The sequence below is a fragment of the Erythrolamprus reginae genome, chromosome 3 (genome assembly GCF_031021105.1).
Source record: "Erythrolamprus reginae isolate rEryReg1 chromosome 3, rEryReg1.hap1, whole genome shotgun sequence".
Taxonomy (NCBI): domain Eukaryota; kingdom Metazoa; phylum Chordata; class Lepidosauria; order Squamata; family Dipsadidae; genus Erythrolamprus; species Erythrolamprus reginae.
In genome coordinates this window covers 184,462,156-184,485,165 of record NC_091952.1, presented here as the reverse complement: position 1 = coordinate 184,485,165, position 23,010 = coordinate 184,462,156, and the positions used below count along the sequence as shown (strand labels likewise).

General features: G+C 41.6%; 1 protein-coding gene across 1 annotated transcript in view; it reads left to right on the top strand.

The window, feature by feature from the left end:
• KIAA0319 (KIAA0319 ortholog) overlaps positions 1 to 23,010 on the top strand; it is a 37,478-nt gene extending 14,468 nt beyond the window's left edge. The window contains exons 6-19 of the mRNA XM_070749123.1: positions 2,552 to 2,644; positions 4,667 to 4,799; positions 7,003 to 7,231; positions 10,754 to 10,877; positions 11,827 to 11,959; positions 13,981 to 14,129; positions 14,451 to 14,602; positions 15,720 to 15,858; positions 16,551 to 16,710; positions 18,273 to 18,415; positions 18,543 to 18,665; positions 19,051 to 19,141; positions 20,125 to 20,216; positions 22,440 to 23,010. Coding sequence (XP_070605224.1) covers positions 2,552 to 2,644; positions 4,667 to 4,799; positions 7,003 to 7,231; positions 10,754 to 10,877; positions 11,827 to 11,959; positions 13,981 to 14,129; positions 14,451 to 14,602; positions 15,720 to 15,858; positions 16,551 to 16,710; positions 18,273 to 18,415; positions 18,543 to 18,665; positions 19,051 to 19,141; positions 20,125 to 20,216; positions 22,440 to 22,618 — 1,940 coding nt within the window. The 3' untranslated portion in view covers positions 22,619 to 23,010. The remainder of the gene's footprint in view (positions 1 to 2,551; positions 2,645 to 4,666; positions 4,800 to 7,002; positions 7,232 to 10,753; positions 10,878 to 11,826; positions 11,960 to 13,980; positions 14,130 to 14,450; positions 14,603 to 15,719; positions 15,859 to 16,550; positions 16,711 to 18,272; positions 18,416 to 18,542; positions 18,666 to 19,050; positions 19,142 to 20,124; positions 20,217 to 22,439) is intronic.

The following is a 23,010-nucleotide window of genomic DNA, read 5'->3' as shown; positions in this document are numbered from 1 at the left end:
GAAACTTCAGATCGTGCAGAATGCAGCTGCGAGAGCAATCATGGGCTTTTCTAAATATGCCCATGTTTCACCATCACTCCGCAGTCTGCATTGGCTGCCGATCAATTTCCGGTCACAATTCAAAGTGATGGTTATGACCTGTAAAGCCCTTCATGGCACTGGACCAGAATATCTCCGAGACCGCCTCCTGCCACACGAATCCCAGCGACCGATTAGGTCCCACAGAGTGGGCCTTCTCCAGGTCCCGTCAACTAAACAATGTCGGTTGGCGGGCCCCAGGGGAAGAGCCTTCTCTGTGGCGGCACCGGCTCTCTGGAACCAACTCCCCCCAGAGATTAGAACTGCCCCTACTCTTCCTGCCTTCCGTAAACTCCTTAAAACCCACCTTTGCCGTCAGGCATGGGGGAATTGAAACACCTCCCCCGGGCATGTTCAATTTTATACATGGTATGCTTGTATGTGTGTCTGTTAGTACATGGGGTTCTTTTAAATCTTTAAATATTTTAAAGTTATTTGGATTATTTATGATTTGTTCTATCTTGTTGTGAGCCGCCCCGAGTCTTCGGAGAGGGGCGGCATACAAATCTAAATAATAAATAAATAAATAAATAAATAAATAGTGCGTGCAGCTCTTTTTTTGCTGCGTGCATGCACGCACTTGAGCAAAATTCCATGGTAGCAAAATATTGGAAGAAACCACACGTGCAAGCGAGATTCCGGTGATCTTGGTGCGTATGCGTGGAAGCAAAAAAACCCACAGAAATCACACTCGTGCGCATGTCCCCGCATGAGATTTTGCTTTCTGTGCATGCTCAGAAAGCAAAATCTCACTTCGGTGTGCGCTGGCAAGCGCGGTGGTTGCAGAGTTCCACGGGAAGTGCACCAGTAGCGGCCATAAGTGGAATCCTCCCCTGGTTGAAATGTTGGTGCATCTTATACACCGAATATAGCTATTTTTGACCTCATGAAGCTCCGCCCCTGCTATCCATTTTTGCAAAATGGGCCCATTTTTTTTACAAAGATGGGGTGTGCAGAGTGTTTGGAAGGCCTGCAGAGTGCTTCTGGGGACTGGAGAAGGCAAAAACGCCCTTCTTTTTGTGAAAAACAGGATATGCAGAGGGTTTGCAAGGCTTGCAGAGTACTTCTGTGGGCCAGGGAGAACAAAACTTTTTTTCCTTACTTATTTCTTTGAAATCTTGGCACGTCTTATACACCGGTGTGTCTTATAGTCCGAAAAAATATTGTAAGTGAGTTTTTCCCAATGTTATGATGTTTCTTGCTACTGTTAAGTGAATCACTGCAGTTGTTAAGTTAGTAATGTGATTAAGGGAATCTGGCTTCCCTTTTGGTTTTGCTTGCCATCAAATTCACAAAAAGTGATCTCATGTCCTTGGGAATTTGCTACTGTCATAATTACATGTCAGTTGCCAAGCGTCCAAATTTTGGTTGTATGATCATGGGGAAGTTTCAATGCTTGAAATTGTGTGAAATGATCATAAATCACTTTTTCTGGTGTTGTTTTAACTTTGCTCACTAAATGAATAGTTGGAAGTTGTGGTCTACCTACAACTTTGCAGCCTAAATAAAACACCATACATAGCCAATTTGTTTGAATTGGTAATAATATCTACCATATTTTTCAGAGTATAAGATGCACCAGAGTATAATACACAGTTTAATTTTTGAGGAGGAAAATAGGGAGAAGAATCAGGCATTCATCTGGCTAGCGTCCTTAGCCTGGTCAGCTTCAGCACATTATTTTATCCCCTGGTTAGGGTTTTTTAAAAACTTTATTTGGAGAGAATAACAATGAAAGAGCTTGCAAGCCAGTAAGAGCTGGGAACATCATTAGCACCTGAAAAGAAACTTATTCAGAGCAAGTTAGAGCAATGGAAAAAACCCTGCAAAGACTTAGGTCTTGGAAAATATTCTTTGCAGAGATTAACAATGAAAGAGCTTGCAAGCTGGTAACAGCTGGGAACATTGTTAGCACCCGGTTAGGGCTGGAAAGAAACTTATTCGGAGCAAGTTAGAGCAATGGAAAAAACCCTGCAAAGACTTAGGTCTTGGAAAATATTCTTTGCAGAGAGTAACAATGAAAGAGCTTGCAAGCTGGTAAAAGTTGGGAACATTGTTAGCACCTGGTTAGGGCTGGAAAGAAACTTATTCGGAGCAAGTTAGAGCAATGGAAAAAACCCTGCAAAGACTTAGGGCTTGGAAAACATTATTCGCAGAGAGAAACAATGAAACAGCCTGCAAGGTAAAAGCTGGGAAGATTGTTAGCAGCTAGTTAGGGCTGGGGAGAAAAAGCTACATTCAGAGTATAAAACGCACCCAAATTTTCAGCCTCTTTTAGGGAGGAAAAAGGTTTATCTTATACTCTGAAAAATACGGTATTTCCCATATATTTATATTTTATTTCTCATGTTAGGAATTTAATACTTTCAATGGTCAGGAGGTGGTTTCTGGTTGTTTAATAAACATGGGTTTGGAATGCGTGCAGTGGATTTATTTAATTATATAAAGTATTCTGGTTCTTATCTTTATCCAGCAATCCGAATAAATCAACCTCCTGTTGCTATTGCCTCTCCCAAAGTACAGGAGATTTCTTATCCTATTACTTCGACCTTCATTGATGGAAATCGTAAGTACCAAGTTGCAACCGTTGTTTTGCATTATAATTTAGGGAAGTGGAAATTAGCCCAAATCTGAGCCATTATGGCATGGAGTATTCCATTCCTTTCCATTATAATTAGCCATTATAAACCTTTTTCAACACTTAGATAGATAAATGGATTGATCCCATATTGCATGTTTCTTCTTTCTTCACAAAGACACTCAACTTCTAATACTTTTTCCAATTTCCTTTTAAATATATAGTAATTTTCTTAACTCTATCCTGTTTATATAAACAGTCTGTCATGAGCTATTGGCAAAGTAGGCATCTCAATGATGTGGAAAACAGTTTTGGTGGAGAATTAATATAATTAATTTTAGGGGATGGAAACTAATAAAAATTTCGCTCTGGATGGCTTTGGACCAGGTGCTATTTTTAACTCAAACTACTTCATAAAGTTGTTGTTGTTATGAATAAAAATTGGGAAGAAAATGCTTTTTATGAATAGATAAAGAAAATACAGCCCCTAGTCTTTTGGCCTTCCGGAAGGCTTTAAAAACTCACCATTGCCAGCAGATCTGGGGCCGAGGAGCTCTAACACTTTGCTCCGGCTGTTAGCATGATTGTGATGTGAATGAGTGTGGTTATAGGGCAGGGGCGGGCTACCAATCGCAGCCCTACTAGAATGTCGCGTTTTGTGGTGCAGTGGGGACTGGCAGCTCTTACCTTGTTTTGCTCACGACTGGCAAAACAAGGTAAGAACTGCCAGCCCCCACTGCACAGCTTCCCCTTGCTCCCCCCGCCACGCCCCTCACCCTTGCTCCCCCCACCGCGCCCCTTGCCCCTGCTTACTTGGGTCACCTCCTTCAGGGGCCATGGCACAGGGAGCAGGTCAGGTGGCCCCAATTCTGGCCACACGACCTGTTCTGTGCTCTCCCGCGCTGCAGCATCTCTCCTGTGGCCTAGGATATCAAAGAGCAGGTCACGTGGCCGGAGCTGGGACAGGCCACTTTTACTGCTGGCCCCAACTGCTGCTCTAGGTGTGGCAGTGAAATTCGGCTGCTGCACATGTGCAGCAGCCGAAATCTCTTTTACGGAAGCAAAAAAGCCAGTAATTTTTACCGGAATAGCGCCGGTGCGCGTGCACAGCGCATGCATGCTGGACGGCAATGGAGTGAGCCTACGCGCTCCATTTCCATCAATGGAATGGCGTTCCCCCCGTTCCACCTAGTAGCCCACCCCTGTTATAGGGTCTTATTACTTGGGTTTTTTGATTAGTTTTATAATTGGGCTTTAGAATTGTTTTTTGTATTGCTTTTATATGTTGTGAGCCACCCTGAGTCTTCGGAGAAGGGCGGCATATAAGTCCAATCAATCAATCAATCAATCAATCAATCAATCAATAAAATCACACACATTTTCTTGATAAGAAATGCCGTTACTATAATTATAAATACAGTGGTACCTCTACCTAAGAACGCTTCTACTTAAGAACTTTTCTAAATAAGAACTGGGTGTTCAAGATTTTTTTGCCTCTTCTCAAGAACCATTTTCTACTTAAGAACCCAAGCCCGAAAAAATTTCCCAGGAAATTTGAGAGCGGCACAAAGGCCTGGCCAGTTTCCTGCCATTCCCCCTGGGTTTCTCTTTCTGGCGCAGTGTATGGTAGGCAGCTTTGCGCCGGGTGTATGGGAGGTGCGTGTTCCTCCTTGTCACCTGAGAGTCCCTATTTTTTTTTTAAGCCTTAAAGTTTTGGATTTTTTTTTATTCCCCTCACCTCACCTTCTTCCTTAAGCAGCGACTGTCTTCCTCCTCTTCTTCTTCCTCCTCCTCCCACCCAAATTCTGAGCTTTTATTTCTTTCCTAATGGGTTTACACACATTATTTGCTTTTACATTGATTCCTATGGGAAAAATTGCTTCTACTTACAAACTTTTTTATTTAAGAACCTGGTCATGGAGCGAATTAAGTTCTTAAGTAGAGGTACCACTGTACTTACAGAGTTGCTTGCTTATTGACCTATGACTGTCATGTTTCCCTCAAACACAGAAAGTGTAGACGATACTAAAATTGTGAGTTACCACTGGGAAGAAATTGAGGGTCCCTTGCAGGAAAAGAAAGCATCAGCCGATACACCTGTGTTATACCTCTCTAATCTTATTCCAGGCAATTACACTTTCAGGTGGGTGATTCTAAATTATTGCTTTCTCAACAAAACACAAAATTCCTGTTTCTGCATTTAGAGAAACGTCTCGAGTCTTTATATTTAGGGTTAGATCCATATTGGTCTTTACACAAATGAAAGCGTTCCTTCTACTCATGAAAAGCAATAGGATTGAATAGAACCAGGATGGTGAACCATGACGTGTGTCACAGGTGGCACACGGAGCCATATCAGAGGGCACATGCGATGTTGCCCTATGTCAGCTTCAGTGTACATGCGCACACTGGCCAGCTGATTTTCTGCCTTTGGGGCCATTTTCGCTCTTCTCCAGGCTTCAGGGAAGCCTCCTGAAGCCTGGAGATGGTGAAAAATGGGCCAACCGGAACTTCAGAAATGATCTTCTGGTTGGCCCTTTGGGCTGGTTTTTTGCCATCCCCAGACTTCAGGAGTCCGTTGTGAGGCCTGTACAGTGGTACCTCGACATACGAGTCTAATTCGTTCCAGACCCGAGCTTGTATGTCGATCAACTCGCATCTCGAACGAATGCCTTTAGACTTTGTTTTTCGCGCCGAGATAACTGGAAACAAGGAATTCTTGCGCCACCTAATGGAAGCTCAGCTCGTATCCTGAATTTGAGCTCGGGTGTCGAACAGAAATTTTGCTTGCATCTCGGCTCGTAACTTGGAATATTCGCATGTGGAGCAGCTCGTATCTAGAGGTACTACTGTACTCAAGTAGGAGGTACAGGCCTCACAACGCGGGAGGGGGGCAGTGTGGGGGATTGTGTGCATGCATTGTGTGTGGGCACACATTCACACACTAGCGCATGCACACACCCTTTTGGCATGCGAGCCAAAAAAGGTTCACCATCACTGGAATAATGGAGAAATGTTTTGATTTTTCATTCTCCTCTCAGACTGCTCTAGAAGAAATTCTTCGGAATAAACAGATTGAGTAAGACAGATCACTTCCTTAGCCTCATTCAATTTGTGTATAGTTTGAACATCGGGCTTTGTGGCTTCAGAGGCAGGTTGAGAGAACTAGCATTCTCTCAAATGGTCCCTTGGTCTCTTGAGCCTTGAAAGACGGTGTTTAAGGGGTGACTTGATCGAAGTGTATAAAATCATGCATGGGATAGAAAAGGTGGATAGAGAAAAATTCTTGTATGCCCCCTTGTCCTAGTATTGTGTGATAGAGAAAAGATAAATAAAATCATGCATGGGATAGAAAAGGTGGATAGAGAAAAATTCTTTTCTCTATCACACAATACTAGGACAAGGGGGCACTCCCTAAAGCTGATAGGTAAGAAAGTGAGGACAAATCAAGGGAAATATTTCTTCACCCAGAGGGTCGTTGGTTTATGGAATTCACTTCCAGAAGAGGTCATGACAGCTGTCAACCTGGATAGCTTCAAGGCAGGATTAGACAGATTCATGGATGCCAAGAGTATCGGTGGTTATTGAAACGGATGTCCATGTGCCGCCTCTATGTTGGTTGAGGCAGGCAGGATTTCCTTGAGTACCACTTGTTGGGGGTCAAGGGAAAGGGAGGGTCTTGCCTTCTCTTTCTGCTCAAGATCCCTAAGGAAAATTGGTGGGTCACTGTGTGACACAGAATGCTGGACTCGATGGGCTTTGGCCTGATTCAGCATGGCTCTTCTGATGTTCTTACGTTCTTAAATGTGTCGGAGATCCTACATTAAAATCAACACTGTTAGTATGTCTCGGAGCAGCTAGGCTGCGAGTCCTTCGACATACGCAGAGCAGAGTTTTTGGTAAGAGTGTGGATGTGTAATACAGCCAGTAATGACACAGACTTAGTATGCTAAGCAAGTATTATTTACATATATACATATTTACAAGCACAAAGCAGAAATAAACAACAAACCGCACATAGTGACACGAAGCAGAATACAGTATACTCCCTCCATAAGCAAAGGCAAAGAATGAATGAGCTATCCAGCATCATCATCAGGAGAGAGTGCTGGCGCCCTCTTATGGCGAACCAGCCAAAGTCCTTAAAGGTATATTGCATCAAACTACAATTGGTAGTTTACATACATGGCAACCCCAAATACTGGTGAGTACCATGTACTAACAAACACAAAAGCATAATTATGAATTTTAATTGAATACATAGCTAGGTGATGTGATTAGGATAAGGGTACACATTTTGCTATATGAACTCTCCACTTATTATTTTTGTTATTTTTGTTGTCCAGGCTAATTGTCACCGATTCTGATGGAGCAGTTAACTCCACGATCGCTTCCTTGAGAGTCAACAAACTATTGGATTCTCCTCCTGTTGCCATTGCTGGACCAGATCAGGAAATTAGTTTGCCTCAAAATTCAGTCACTTTAAATGGAAACCAGAGTAAAGATGATCATGAAATTGCCAGCTACGAGTGGTCCCTGAGTCCCAAAAGTAAAAGTACAGTGGTAGCCATGCAGGTAATTGAAGGGCATCTTGCTTTATGCCATACCATTTGTGTTATATCTGAAACTAGTTTTGAAAAGGAATTTTTTAAAGACTTAGAATAACTTTATTTAATAATCCACATTTTAGTAGCAGCTAGGATAGCTTTTGCTCAAAAATGGAAAGACTTTGAGACCACAAAAGAAACTGATATACAGTGGTACCTCGACATACGAGTTTAATTTGTGCCTGAGCCGAGCTCGTATGTCGATCAATTCGTATCTCGAACGAATGCATTTAGATTTGGCTTTTTGCGCCGAGATAATTGGAAAAAAATGGAATTCTTGCGCCACCTAGTGGACGCTCGGCTCATATCCTGAATTTGAGCTTGGGTGTCGAACAGAAATTTTGCTGGCGTATCAGCTCGTAACTTGGAATACTCACATGTGGAGCAGCTTATATCTAGAGGTACTACTGTATTTAAGAAAGTCTTAGAATGCGCTGAACTTGATATGATGACGAGAAGGTTGAAAAATCAAGAGGAATCAGAACTTTATGAGGTTTGGCAAAAGGTATATATCTGGTGGGATACAAAGAAAGAGAGATAACCTTATTTTTACACTTTTTAAAATATATTTGTACCTAGTAGTTATATTGTACTAGACAGTGATTATTAACAATATAAAGATAAACTCCTTCTTTCCTCTTCTACCATTTCTTCTTTTTTTCTTCATAGTTCATTTCAAGCCATAATTTAAAAATTTCTATATATTTTTAAATGTTTTAGATGTGTTTTTACTTATTATCTTACAATTGATATATCTATGTATTTTATAAATAATGATAAAGTTAGTTTATTTATTTATTTTTTTTACTTATTATAAATATAAAGATGACTTCTACTTTGAGAGGAGCGATTGTTGCTCCACTAAATGTTACATGTAATGTATGTTTTGTCTGTCTTTGCAATTTAATAAAAATATTTTTTTTAAAAAAATAATAACTTTATTGGCACTTCAGTAAATATTCAAAGAGACAAAGTTATTCTAAGTCTAAGAAAAGGAATTTGTAGTGCTTCTGAAAACAGGCAAAAACACTGAAGTTAGTTGAGATGTTTATGCTAGTGCCTGGTCCTTTGTTGACTATCTAAATACATTTTAACCAGGGATGAAATGCTCCCATTCGCTCGTGCCTGTCAGTCGTCAGAGAGCTGGTCAGGAAAGGGAGCGTGAGGCTCCGCCCACCTGCCTGGACACCGCCATTTGGGTTTCTTTACCCTATGTGCACATGCAAAGTATTTTGTGCATGAGCAAATGGTAAAATAACCCAAATGGCAGTGTTTGGGTGGGTGGGCGGAGCCTGTCAGTCAGCTCTCTGACGACTAACAGGTACAAGCAAACTGGTAGCATTCCACCCCTGATTTTATTATTTATTATTTTGAATTTATAGACCCCCCCTTCTCCAATGGACTCAGGGTGGCATACAAAGATAAAACAAGATACAATATAAATCCCCAAAATATTCAAAGGTATTCATCCATCACACATCCATCCACCAACACACTACTACTGGCCGGAGCAAGGTGTTGTTGCTCAATGGCCCCAGGCCTGTCGAGAAAATCGTGTTTTTAAAGCCTTTCAAAAGGTCAGGAGGTTGGGGGAGTGCGAATCTCCAAGAGGAGTGGATCCCAGAAGGCTGGGGCCACCACAGAGAAGGCCCTGTGATTTTTAAGTTCTGCAAAGGAGATTCCTTCTGATTTTTAGAACTTGAAGCATATGAAAACAACTTGCAGGCCATTTGCTATGGTTGGAAAATAAGGAGATAGATAGAACCAAGAACAAAAATGTACAGTGAGAGCATATTTGAAGGGAGCCACCCTTGTTATGTGAGAATGTGAATTAAAAACAGGGCATCACCTGAAAACCTAGAACCATCAGCTGAAGCTGATTTGGGTTTGAATGATGTTTGGATAAAAACTTCACTGGAAAATCCATACATATTGCCTTGAGACCCACAACAATAAGAAATATAGAATACTCTGCATTCTGTAGAATAAATATAGCATATAGATGAACTAATTCTGTAAAAGAAATAAGGCTATAATTAAACTTGCCTGTAGTTCCCATTTCTTTGGGTAGGCCTGCAAATACATGCTCTGGGTATTAGTTCCTGAGTGGCATTATATGACTTATAAGTGCATTACCAACCACAAAAGGTTAAGTTGCATTAAAAGGCCAGTGAATGTTACAACTCAGTGGAACTTCTGCTAGAGTAAGACTAATGGACATGCCTTATCTAAAAGTTGCCAGGCAAGTATTAAGCCGGAAATTTATTTATTTATTTATTTTATTTTATTATTTAGATTTGTATGCCGCCCCTCTCCGCGGACTCAGTTGCACAGAGCACTCTAAAATTTGTTTGATTATTATATGTGAAACATGTTATGCTTTGTTTTTTGAAGGGAAAAAAACCCATATAACATTATTAATAACATTTGACTAATAATAACCCTTGTCATCAGTGTAATGTTCTTAGTAGGTTTTTTATTTATATAAATATACAAATTGCATAAAGTAAATACATATACAGTGGTACCTCATCATACAAACTTAATTGGTTCCAGGAGGAGGTTTGTAAGGTGAAAAGTTTGTAAGATGAAACAATGTTTCCCATAGGAATCAATGTAAAAGCAAATAATGCGTGCAAATCCTTCAGGAAAATCCCAAACTTTAGAAGGGAGGCGAACAGAGGGCAGGGAGGAGCAGCTAAAGGGGGCGGGTGGAAGAAGCAAGGCTAGGCTAAAGGGTGAGTGGGAAGGAAGAAAGGCAAGGGGGGCGCCCCTCCCTTTTCTTTCTTCAAAAGACACCGTTTCAGTGCCTTTGCAAGGATGCAAAATCTTTACTCCTCCAAGCTTCCCCTCCCTTTTCTTTCTTAAAAAGACACCGTTTCAGTGCCTTTGCAAGCATGCAAAATCTTTCCTCCTCCAAGCCGCCCCTCCATTTTCTTTGTTCAAAAAAGGGGGAAAAAAGAAACCCCTGCTTGGGTTCGTAAGGTGAAAATAGTTCGGAAGAAGAGGCAAAAAAATCTTAAACACCAGGTTCGTATCTTGAAAAGTTCATTAGAAGAGGCGTTCGTAAGATGAGGTACCACTGTATTTCTCATCACAGTTTTAATGTTCGTAGGTTTATAATTTTTTCCTTTTTTTCAAGCCATATATAGTTTCTCCCATATGATATATACCATAATTCTTTCTTTTGCTTTTAGTTTTGATGCCAATTTTAATTTATTTGAAAGGTAACCATGTTAAAATCTGTAAGTGTGTGTTTGGTTTCATGTGTACTAAGCCATAATTTGCTGCATTCACACAACTGTCCAAATCATAGTTTACAAAACACAATGACTATCCTTAACAGTATTCTAAGCCAGATATGATGGTTACTGTAACATGTACGTACAAGGAAATCAACAACAAATTGTGCTCTTCACATAGAAGAGCACACAGCATTATATGGCACTTTTTCATCATCTCTGATTTATGTTCTCTGTGTGATTTTTAGGGTGTAAGGAGTCCATATCTTCAACTGTCTGCAATGCAAGAGGGAGAATATATATTCCAGCTGACAGTAATGGATTCTGCAGATCAAAAGTCAACAGCTGAAGTTACAGTAACAGTCTGGCCTGGTAGGGCATCATATAGCTGCTTGACATAGTAGAACATGTGGGCTTATGAGCTGGTGCATCTAAATTTGATGTTAAAAAATAGGAGAGAATAGTGGCCTGCTTTGCTGTTTCCATTATAGGTACCTGTAGTGAAGAGAAATTGGACTCTGACAATTGAATGCATCTAGCAGGTCTCCTCTATATAGAAGCTATACAACTACCTTGTGGGAGAAACCCTAAAAAATCATGCACAAGACCCTTGAATTTGTAGGGCAGAGCCCTCCATTGGAATTGTAGAAGTAGTTAATGAATTTTGTAGAAGAATACAATAAGGAAATAAAATAAAGAACCTCACTAATCTTCCCTAACCCTAACTCCAACCCCAATTTTAGGCTTAAGACTAATGCCAACCCCAATCCCAACTCCAGTCCTTGTCTTTACTCTAACCCCAACCCCAACTCCAATTCTAGCCTTGACTCCTAACCCCAACTCTAATCCCAACCCCCAATCCTAGCCTTGGCTTTAACCTCAACCCTAATCCTAACCCCAATCCTAGTCTTGACCCAAATTCTAACTCAACTCTAATGTCAATTTCTAGCCTAGACCTTAATCCCAACCCCAATTCTAGCCCTGACCCTAACCCCAACTCTAATCCCAACTCCAATCCTAGCATTGACCCTAAACCTAAGACTAAACACAACTCTAATCCCAACCCCAATCCTAACCTTGATCCTAAACCTAACCCCAATTTTAATCCCAACTCCAATCCTAGCCTTGACTCTAAATCTAACCGCAACTCTAATCCCAACCACAGTCTTAACCCCAAACTTTAAGCCTAACCATCTCTAACCCTTTTCTGGTCTCTTTACTGATCTTAAGGTTCTGAAAAGAGGAGGAAATAGATCTCACTAATACATGCTCTGTATGTAGAAATAACAATCAAATTGGATTGTTTTTTACTTTATTACAGGGCAAAACAAGCCTCCATCAGCCATAACTGGCCCTGATAAAGTGTTGACCTTTCCCATCCAGAGCACAAATCTTGATGGCAGCATGAGCACAGATGACTTCAGGATTGTTTACTATCACTGGGAGAACATCAGGTATTTTGTATGAAGGGAAGATGCACATCAAGGCATGGGTGACATTAGGCTTGGGGATGCTATGGACTGAAAAAGTTTGACTGTAGCAAGTGACCATAAATTGGGTAAGAGGCTAGTCCTGAAGGATTTTTAAAATATAATGCTTAGAGGTTCAGCTATGGTTGTGGAGAGCTTTTAAAAGAAATATGCACATAGACTGTCAGGTCGAATGGATAGAGATTGTTTTAGGTTGCAAAATGCTTTCCCAACATTATCTTCTGTAAAATTGATTTGTGTTAGATCATTGCCATTGTTTGGGGTACGACTAGAAAATATTGGGCATGAGCCATTGCTGTTTACAAAGATGGAGCTGAAGAATGTGTTAAGGAGGTTGGCTTTAGTGGCTCATCATTATATTATATTCTTTACCATTTGGTCTTTTAAGGGGTGAGACGGCTCTCGAGTCTTTGAGTTTGTTGTTTACAAAGTGGTAGAAAGTGTGTGTGGAATCCTGTGCAGAAGGTTTTCTTCTTGATTGATGTGATAATTGATACATTTGGTCTTTAACTGGTGGCATAGATTTTTGTAGCAGTTTTTAAAGTTAGCAATGTAGCCAATTTTGTTTTTCTGCCAAAGGGATCTTTTTTTGGATTGGAACTTCCTTATTTTTATGAGTAATTTGTTTTTCTTGACTTTGGTGATAATTAGTGGTACATATTTGCATTTCGAGCAAAAAGATATTGTAGTAGTCTTCAGCAATATTACAGTCAGAGAATAATGTTTGCCAATCAAGAGATGAGACGTCAGCATCTATGATATTATAGTTGGCTTTTTCAAAGTTGTAGTTGCTTATACAGTACAGTGATACCTCTACCTAAGAACGCCTCTACTTAAGAACTCTTCTAGATAAGAACTGGGGTTTTTTTTGCCTCTTCTTAAGAACCATTTTCTATTTTCTGAGCCCGGAAAAATTTCCCAGGAAATTTGAGAGTGGCACGAAGACCCGCTCTCTGCCATTCCCCCTTTAATCCCAACCATCTTGGGCTTTTCTGGGCTGCCAGAGGAGCCTTTTGGTGGCTCTTAAGGAGGCTTTGGCAGTCCAGAGCAGACAAAGCATTTTCCTTTCACTGGGCACTTGGAGAGGAAATAAATCTCTGCCAGCGCCCAGAGAAAAGAAACACTCCCTTTGCTCTGGGTTCTCTCCCCCTTGCCTGCCAGGGTTTCTCTCTCTGGTGCAGTGTATGGGAGGCAGACTTGCGTCAGGTGTATAGGAGGCGCATGCTCCTCCTCACCACCTCAGACTCCCTCCTTTTTTTTTTTAGTCTTAACGTTTTGGATTTTTTTTTATTCCCCTCACCTCACCTTTCTCCTTCGGCAGCGACTGTCCTCCTCCTCCTCCTCTTCTTCTTCCTCCTCTTCCCACCCAAATTCCGAGCTTTTATTTCTTGCCTAATGGGATTTACATTGATTCCTATGGGAAAAATTGCTTCTACTTAAGAACATTTCTACTTAAGAACCTGGTCATGGAACGAATTAAGTTCTTAAGTAGAGGTACCACTCTACTTTTATTGAGTTTTTTTTTTTGTAAGGACGTATATTGAGACAAAAGTAAATCACGCTATGGTCACTGTTGGAAAAGGGTTCTATTATTTGTAGTCCATAAATTAAGTGTAAACAGTTCCAGAAGATGATACCAAGACAATTGCTGACTCTAGTATTGTTTGTTACTAGCTGTTCAAGCCTTAGATTAGTTTGTTGTTCTGCATGCGCGGAAGCAAAAAACCTCACCGCCAGGCACACCTGCCTCTGTGTGCGTGATTTTGCAACCTGCACAGGTGCAGAAGCATAATTCCACTCGAACTCATGGTATCTCCAGAGCTGCGGAGGCAAGCCCTAATTAAGCCTTCCGGCTAGCAGCCCACCGCTGGTTTCAACCCTCAGGAAATCACCCCTGAGGGTTGATTTCCTTATTTGAATTTCATACTTTTATATTTTGAGCTGAAATTGAATCCAGCGTTATGGGTCACTTTGTTTTGCCACAGTGGGCCAAGTTCTTTGCGTATGGAGAATGCTGATTGTGCCGTGGCGACTGTCTCAGAGCTACAGATTGGAACCTATCGTTTCAGACTGACCGTAGAAGATGATCAAGGGCTGAGGAGCACCGCCACACTTGCTGTGATTGTTCAGGAGGGTAAAGTTTTCTGTTCCTCATTTTTTTGAAGAGCTTTCCTGAATAAATGTCCTGTGTTTTTATTCCTCTCCTATGTTTTAGATATTTGGGGCTTCCAGTTTAATCTTTCCAGTCCTGATCCAATTGTCTAATCAGGGATAAACAATTTGGAGTTTACTAAATGGTTCAGGGCGGGGATTGTTTTGATTAATCATGATAGCATTTAAATTTAATTATCTTGCATTTTGAGAACCTTCTTACTACAAGCTTTACATTTGGGCTACGTCTGCATTATCGTTCGCTTTTCTTGTTTTAAAAAATCTCTGCCTTTGTTGCGTTTAGGCAGCAACTCCGCACCAAAGGCCCTTGCAGGGGGAAAACATATCCTTGTTCTCCCCAATAACTCCATTGCTTTGGATGGATCTCTTTCTGTTGATGACCAGAGCATTGTGTCTTATCTTTGGATCCGGGATGGGCAGAGCCCAGCAGCTGGAGTAAGTGTTTAAAGTATCCAATTGGGCCAAATTGAAAAATTTTCTGAGTTTATGTTTTTTATCTGGCTATCTGTTTACTGCTTATGGAAGCTAACATGATCCATCAAATTGAGAGTTTAACTAGATTTGGATGGAACAGCTTCAGGCAAATCAGCTGGATATGCTTCTGTTTTGAAAATAGGAGTAAAGAAAAGATTCATGGTTTTGAGGCTCTATATCAATGATGGTGAACCTTTTTTCCTTTGAGTGCCGAAAGAGTATGTTTGTGCACTATTGCGCATGTGCGAGTGCCCACACCCATCATTCGATGCCTAGGGTGGGCGAAAACAGCTTCCCCAACCCCCCGGAGGTCTTCTGGAGGCTGGAAATGGCCTGTTTACCAACTTCTGGTGGGCCCAGTAGGCTCGTGTTTTGCCCTCCCCACGCTCCAAAGGCTTCCCTGGAGCCGAGGGAGGGTAAAAATGCCCTCTCCATCCTCAGGAGACTCCCTGGAAGCCAAAAATGCCCTCCCAGAACCTCTATGTGAGCCAAAAATCAGCTAGCTGGCACACACATGCATGTTGAAGCTGAGCTAGGGCAATGGCTCGTGTGCCAGTAGATATGGCTCTGTGTGCCACCTGTATACTTGAAGCAAGCCACATCAATTTTAACAGCATCTGTACAAGTATAATCTGAAATGTAACAGTGTCCTGTTTAGTATTAAAATAAGGCAACTGAATTAAACTCTGACTTATGTCATGTTTGGAGTGTTCTGTTTAAATAATTGGGAGGAATTAGTGTGACTACATTTAAGAAAACTTTCTGGCATTAATATACTGCCATAATGTACATGACTCCAATTCTTTGCTATTTCTATGGGTCAGGCACACATGCACCAAAATGCCCAGTAAACAGTGTACATCATCTGTATTGTTTGCTGTTGCTGTTTGCTGGGAGGCAAATTGCTGGGAGACAGAAGCAGATCCCCCCCCCCTTGTTTTCTTCCCCCAAAACTAAGGTGTGTCTTATACTCTGGTGCATCTTATACTCCAAAAAATATGGTACATCAAATAATTGGCTTCAGAGAAGCATGCATTTGGAAGTCGTCTTCTGAGTGGCAATTTCTTTGCTTTTGCAGGATGTGATTCTTGGCTCCAACCGTGAGGCTGTCTTACAGCTAACCAATCTTGTAGAGGGAAACTACATGTTTCATTTGAAAGTCACTGATGCCAAGGGAAATTCAGACATCGATACAGCTGTTGTGGAAGTATGGCCCGGTAAGCTGTTTTCTAAGACATTTATATAGCCTAAGCCAGGAGTGTCAAACTCACGATGATTGTGGTTGTCATGTGACGTATCACAACTTATTTATTTATTTATTTACTTACTTACTTACTTACTTACTTACTTACTTACTTACTTACTTACTTACTTATTAATTAGATTTGTATACCGCCCCTCTCCGTAGACTTTCCCCCCCATTGCTAAACCGGGAATGGGTATGGCCAGTGCCTGACATATCCAGCCTGCAGAGTGGAAGTTTAACAATCCTGGCCTAAGCTATTTTCTTGCATTGTTCCCAAATCCCTTTCCATTGGCAAAATGGTTGAAGATCTTCCCAATTCAGATGATCAAGTCTTGGGGGTCAAGATGCAAAAGCTATTTAGGATAGCTTTCCAAACTTTTCATTGCAGTCCGTAGCAAGCGCTTAAACCAGATCAGAAGCATCATTCAATCAGATACTTTGAGCTTTTGTTATCTTATGGGCATTCTCATGTGCTTTTCTTTGCAATAGTATAGAAGTGCTTGCTGTCTTCCACTATTTTATTATTTCTTAGCTTGAAATCTTGGAATTTCCTGGCATTTTCTCATTTAAGTACCCAACGAAGGTTAGCTAAGAGTTACCTCCAAATGTAACTACCATGTAGTATATGACATGAAAGGCATTACTATTTTTTTTCATTTACAGACCCAAAGAAAAATGGGCTTGTGGAATTGATCTTGCAAGTTGAAGTTGGTCAACTGACTGAACAACAGAAAGAAACCCTTTTACAACAGCTAGCAGTACTCCTGGATGTCTTACATACAGACATTAATATACAGAAGATACATGCTTATTCTGATATCAGGTACAAGCAGATGAGAGAAATATGGGGTTTTGCACCCACCCACCCACACCCACGTGGGAGGGGGGATAATTATTGTTGTTTTGTACACATTTACTTGGATTTTAGTCTCATTATTATTCAGAGTAGATGTGTAAGAATGGGCATTATTTATTTATTTTATTTATTTATTTATTGGATTTGTATGCCGCCCCTCTCCGCAGACTCGGGGCGGCTAACAACAATGATAAAAACAGCATGTAACAATCCAATTAATAAAACAACTAAAAACCCTTATTATAAAACCAAACATACACACAAACATACCATACATAACTAGTAATGGCCTAGGGGGAAGGAATATCTTAACTCCCCCATGCCTGGCGGCATAAGTGAGTATTGAGTTAAACCATGTCAAAGCACCATCATATATGTATAATATTATATAATGAATAAAATCCTATGCTTCTGAAGCTTTATGCTTTGCAATGTCTAGTTTTCCATATTTTATTTCATGGAACAGAAACTTAGCAACTTTACCAGCAGCCGATATAGATCACCAGGTTGAACCCGAGGGAGATGTCAAACCATAGTGGGTTCTAACTTACCTTATTGCTGGTTTGCTTCTTACTGGGCTGCGTGGACATGCACACATGCACAGCGCCCAAAACTCAGCTTCTGCACATACGCAAACACAAAAATCAGCTTCTGTACATGCATAGAAGTGAAAAACAAGACGATGCCGCCTATGGCGCCATTGAGAGAACCAGTTTATGGGCGTGGCCAGCTGGTCATTGCTCCTAGTTTGGCAAGTGGGGGAAACTCCCGGTACAAGTTCTAAAAAACTGGTCCGAACCGGGAGGAACCAATCTTTGGGACAAACGTGTTATTAGTCATGAGTCCCTTCGTGCCCAGAAGAGATCTGAGTCCAATCTTAAACTTTGTCTTGTAGAGAGCTTAAGCTTGCAATAAATCTTTATACCCATTTGAATTGCCTAGACCTCCTGATTTCCCTGGCATTTGGCAGCCAATATATATTTACAGGGTGAATATAAACTATTTATTTACAGGGTTATTCTAGGACAGTGATGGCGAACCTATGGCATTGGGTGCCACAGGTGGTATGCGGAGCCATATCTGCTGGCACGTGAGCCATTGCCCTAGCTCAACTCCAAAATTCATGCACGTGCCGGCCAGCTGATTTTTGGCTTGCACAGAGGCTCTGAGAGGGCATTTTTGGTTTCTGTGTGTGTGAGAGAGGGAAGCCTTTGGAGCTGTGGAGGGTGAAACACGAGCCTACTGGGCCAATCAGGTGAGAAACAGGCCATTTCCAGCCTCCAGAGGGCCTCCGGGTGGATAGAGGAAGCTGTTTTCGCCCTCCCGAGGCATTGAATTCTGGCTGTGGGTACTTGTGCATGCACAATAGTGCGTGCCCATGCTGTTTTGGCACCCAAGAAAAAAAGGTTTGCCATCACTATTCTAGCAAAAAAGAATCATAATTGGGGTAGATGGCATTAATCCCAAATTTAGACTTCTGATTGCAGTAATAAATCTATTGATATTTAATCTATGCATCTTCCCTCCAGCACTGCTGTTGTCTTCTATGTTCAGAATGGGCACCCTTACAAAATCATAAAGGCTTCAGATGTTGCCCAAGTGCTGCGTCTGCAGCTCTTGAAGGAAAAGCCAGATTTTCTACTTTTTAAAGTGCTTCGTATTGACACAGCTGGTAGGTATTTGAATGGCAGAAATAAACAAATAGATAATATATATAATAGGGGTAGTTTTCACTCTTAAAAGTTGCCCACAGTTAATTTTAAGTACGTAAATAATTTCAGTTGCCTTGTGATTTCCAGCTTGCCTCTTAAAATGTTCTGGACACGGAAGCTGTGATCCCATCACAAAGCACTGTATTTGCTATCAAATGTGGATGGAAAATTTGATACAGCGATACCTAAGCGGTGGGGAGAGCAATTGTGGTGAGTTGGGAAGAACTCAATGATGTTTCCCAGGAATAGCCTATGTTGGTTAAGGTGTTATTTTAATATTGATAGTGCATTGTCGCAGGAAGTAGATGTGCTGTGGCATTGAAGTCTATTAAAGCAAGAATTTGTCAAGGGTGGTAATGAGGATTCCTGCCGTTGAACTAAATGACCTCAACCCTCCCAACCCTATTTTTTCATATTTACATCCCAACGTTAGATGAAAGGGATGGGGTTTGCCTCATAGTGACAAAATGTGGCGTTCTTTTTAGCAGATGAATTTAATAAATGGAATGCATTTCGTACGTGCCCTATCCCTCCTTGTAGGTATCCAAATGGGTCTTTTGATTCTAAGTTCAAATATTCCAATTTTGTCTTCTAGAATGGAGTATACTCTATGTATCAGCATCTGCTTTCATTGGAATTACATTGGTGGTAGGGTTAATTTGGCTTTGCATCTGCTGTTGCAAAAGGTAATACTCCTCTGTTCAGTTTAAGACAGGAATAAAGGAAGTCAAAGCATTTAAAAAAAACATTATTAGCTGGCAGTGTGATAAAATCATGTTGTGCAAATGGTAATCCTGATTTTCTCAAGGTTTTTTTTTAGAATAGAATAGAATTTTTATTGGCCAAGTGTGATTGGACACACAAGGAATTTGTCTTTATTAGCACAAGTAGCACTAAATCTGTCATTTTCAATTTGAAATTAACAATGAAAATAACAGTGAAAATGTTTGACAATTTGCTCCTGGTTTGTAATAATGTAATTATGGCAGGCTTTGAGGGCACTTTCCTTTCCCCAATTGAAAATTTGGGTTGTAGGCAGCCCATCTTTGGTTTCACTAACACACATTCAACAAGACATATTTAATCAAAAATATGTTTTGAAAGGACATGACTATGTGCTCTTTAATAATTATACGAATGTGTAAAGTTACTAAAGTTATTACAAGTGAGGCACATCACTTTCAGCAACTCTTGAAAATGTGATGAGAATTTAAAAATTATCTCTCCCCTACCTATATTTGTGATCACTCATAATACGGTAGAATGGACAAAATGTGCAATAAGCTACCTAGCTGGATCACATATCACATGAAGCTATAGTATGATTTGCTGTGGCTTTTAAATGCAAAACCCCATTATTAACAATGTTTAAAAAAATACATTGCCTGCTTCCACAAATAGCCACAGTCAATTAAACCAGTTTTATGTCTGTAAACAGGGTGAACCCAATCCTAACCATCCAGAGGCTTTAACCACACTCAAGGCACCGATATAGACTTGGTTATATATAAATGGGCACAGAATTAAGATGGGTATGGTCACATCTGTAGGGCAGCTGCTTTTGCCAAAGGGCATAAATAGCAGTTTATGAATGAGGCTAATGAGCAAATGTTTGCATCATTAGGAATTTGGTTTCCCAGAACCTAATTAATTTCTCCTTAATTCCTAGCCAAAAGAGGACCAAAATAAGAAAGAAAATGAAATATACGATTTTGGACAACATAGATGATCAGGAAAGAATGGAGCTCAGACCCAAATATGGTATTGCATTTCTTTATTGTTTCTTTCATTCTAAAATAAAGGAGGATTATTATTTTACCATTGAGGGGAGATTTGATGGAGCAAGCTGGTAATAAAAGTTCATGCCATAACAATTTAGTAATATTATAAAACCATAAAGATCTTTTGCTTTTTTTCATGGATAACCACTGTGGGAAAACAACAACATTGACTTTATAAATTTATTTCAATCACTTTGAATCTGCCTGCACTAAAATATAAGTAATGTTCCTTACTTATACTTTAACTGTTCCTACCGTGTTTCCCTGAAAATAAGACACTGTCTTATATTAATTTTTGCTCCAAAAATTGTGCTACGTGTTATTTTCGGGGGTTGCCTTATATTTCTCAAATAAGACAAATTCACGGGCAGAAAAGCTGACACCCCCCAAAGAAAATGTACCATACGATTCACTGATTACGGTACGGTACCTGTTAGTATGGCACCCACACACACAAACGACGGCACTTATATGGTACAACAGTATACTCCCGCTATTGCAGCTTCCGGCCACCAGAGGAACTACAGTCTACACACTGCAGTGGAGACTGTAATGGCGGTGAGACAGCAGCAGACTGTGTCTGCTGTACTGGACAGTACAAAGCGATGGAAGGGGCCAGCAGGGGACGCCACATTATTACGGTACTGCTATGAACAGCTTTGAATGGTACCATACGTTTTTCCACCATACCGTATGTAAACGACTATGCCTTATTTTCAGGGGGTGCCTTATACAGTGATCCCTCGATTATCGCGAGGGTTCCGTTCCAAGACCCCTCGCGATAATCGATTTTTCGCAATGTAGGGTTGCGGAAGTAAAAACACCATCTGCGCATGCGCGCCCTTTTTTTCATGGCCGCGCATGCGCAGATGGTGGAGGTGGGGAGCGACGAAAGTGCGGAAGCCGACAGATTGCTTTGAATGTCGGCTGCCCCCGCCCCCCCAGCACCCGCTCGCCCGCCCTTCGCCGCTCGCCCGCCCTTCGCCGCTCGCCCTCCCTTCGCCCGGCCACCCGCCGTTCGCTCGCTGCTCGCCCGGCCACCCGGGTTCGGGGGGGTGCTGGGAAGCCCCCCAGGCCGGCTGCGACCTTTTAAAACAGCCGCGCCGCTTCCCAGCTGAGTCCTGAAGCCAAACGCGGAAGTTCGCCTTTGGCGTTTGGCTTCAGGACTCAGCTGGGAAGCGGCGCGGCTGTTTTAAAAGGTCGCAGCCGGCCTGGGGGGCTTCCCAGCACCCCCCCAAACCCGGGTTGGGGGTTCGGGCGGGTGCTAGGAAGCCCCCCAGGCCGGCGGCGACCTTTTAAAACAGCCGCGCCGCTTCCCAGCTGAGTCCTGAAGCCAAACGCGGAAGTTCGCCTTTGGCGTTTGGCTTCAGGACTCAGCTGGGAAGCGGCGTGGCTGTTTTAAAAGGTCGCAGCCGGCCTGGGGGGCTTCCCAGCACGCCCCCGAACCCGGGTTGGGGGTTCGGGCGGGTGCTAGGAAGCCCCCCAGGCCGGCTGCGACCTTTTAAAACAGCCGCGCCGCTTCCCAGCTGAGTCCTGAAGCCAAACGCGGAAGTTCGCCTTTGGCGTTTGGCTTCAGGACTCAGCTGGGAAGCGGCGTGGCTGTTTTAAAAGGTCGCAGCCGGCCTGGGGGGCTTCCCAGCACGCCCCCGAACCTGGGTTGGAGGTTCGGGGGGGGTGCTGGGAAGCCCCCCAGGCCGGCTGCGACCTTTTAAAACAGCCGCGCCGCTTCCCAGCTGACTCCTGAAGCCAAACGCGGAAGTGTTGTTTTTTTTAAAATTAATATTTTTTAAAAAATCGCGATATAGCGTTTCGCGGAGATCGAGATCGCGAAACTCGAGGGATCACTGTATTAGCAAATTCTGCAAAACCTCTGACATGCCTTACTTTCGGGGTACATCTTATTTTCGGGGAAACAGGGTAAGGGTGATCCTTTTGACTGTAGTTAATTAATGTTGGCATTAATTTATATATCATGTTGTACTTAAATTATTATTTCAGTGGAGATAGTGGCTTGGTGTACAGACTGCATTCAGTCACAAATGCAATGGTTTTATTTTGGGCCAGTTCATGCATTCATCCAACTAATTATGACTAAAACAAAACATGACTTAGGGATTAGTTCAACCTCATGTAGTTAGAAAGATGTCCTAATAAGACTACAATGCAACTGTAATCCTAATCCTCATGCCTTCTTTCCACACAGGTATAAAACACAGAAGTACTGAACACAATTCCAGTTTGATGGTTTCAGAATCTGAGTTTGAGAGTGACCAGGATACCATATTTAGCAGAGAAAAGGTTGAAAGAGAAAACTCCAGAAACCTCATGAATAGTGACATGAAAAATGGAGTCTCCTTCAGCTACAGCTCAAAGGATAGATAAAATGGATGCACTGCTTTGTTATAAAAAGGGTACTTTAGTGCACTGAAGACTGGACAATGCTCTATTTTCCTAAAGTCTAAAATGGGAAGACAAGACTCATAAATTTCCAGCGTGGCAGGAAGAGGAATACCATGGATGTCTTGCTCTGTTCTTCGAGCAGTAGCTTTGAACTTGCCAGCATTTTTCAAGCCTGTTTAGTAACGATGGTATTTACATATGTCTCATGGACATCTAAAAGTTTACAATTAAAATCTTAGCCAAGGCAATTATGTTACAAGATCATAGAGGAAAACATTATATTAGTCTTCTTAGAGTGACTCCGTCTGTATAAGAAGCCACTTCTGTTAATAACGGAAGTTTATCAGAGTTATTAAAACTGACATGTAGACAAA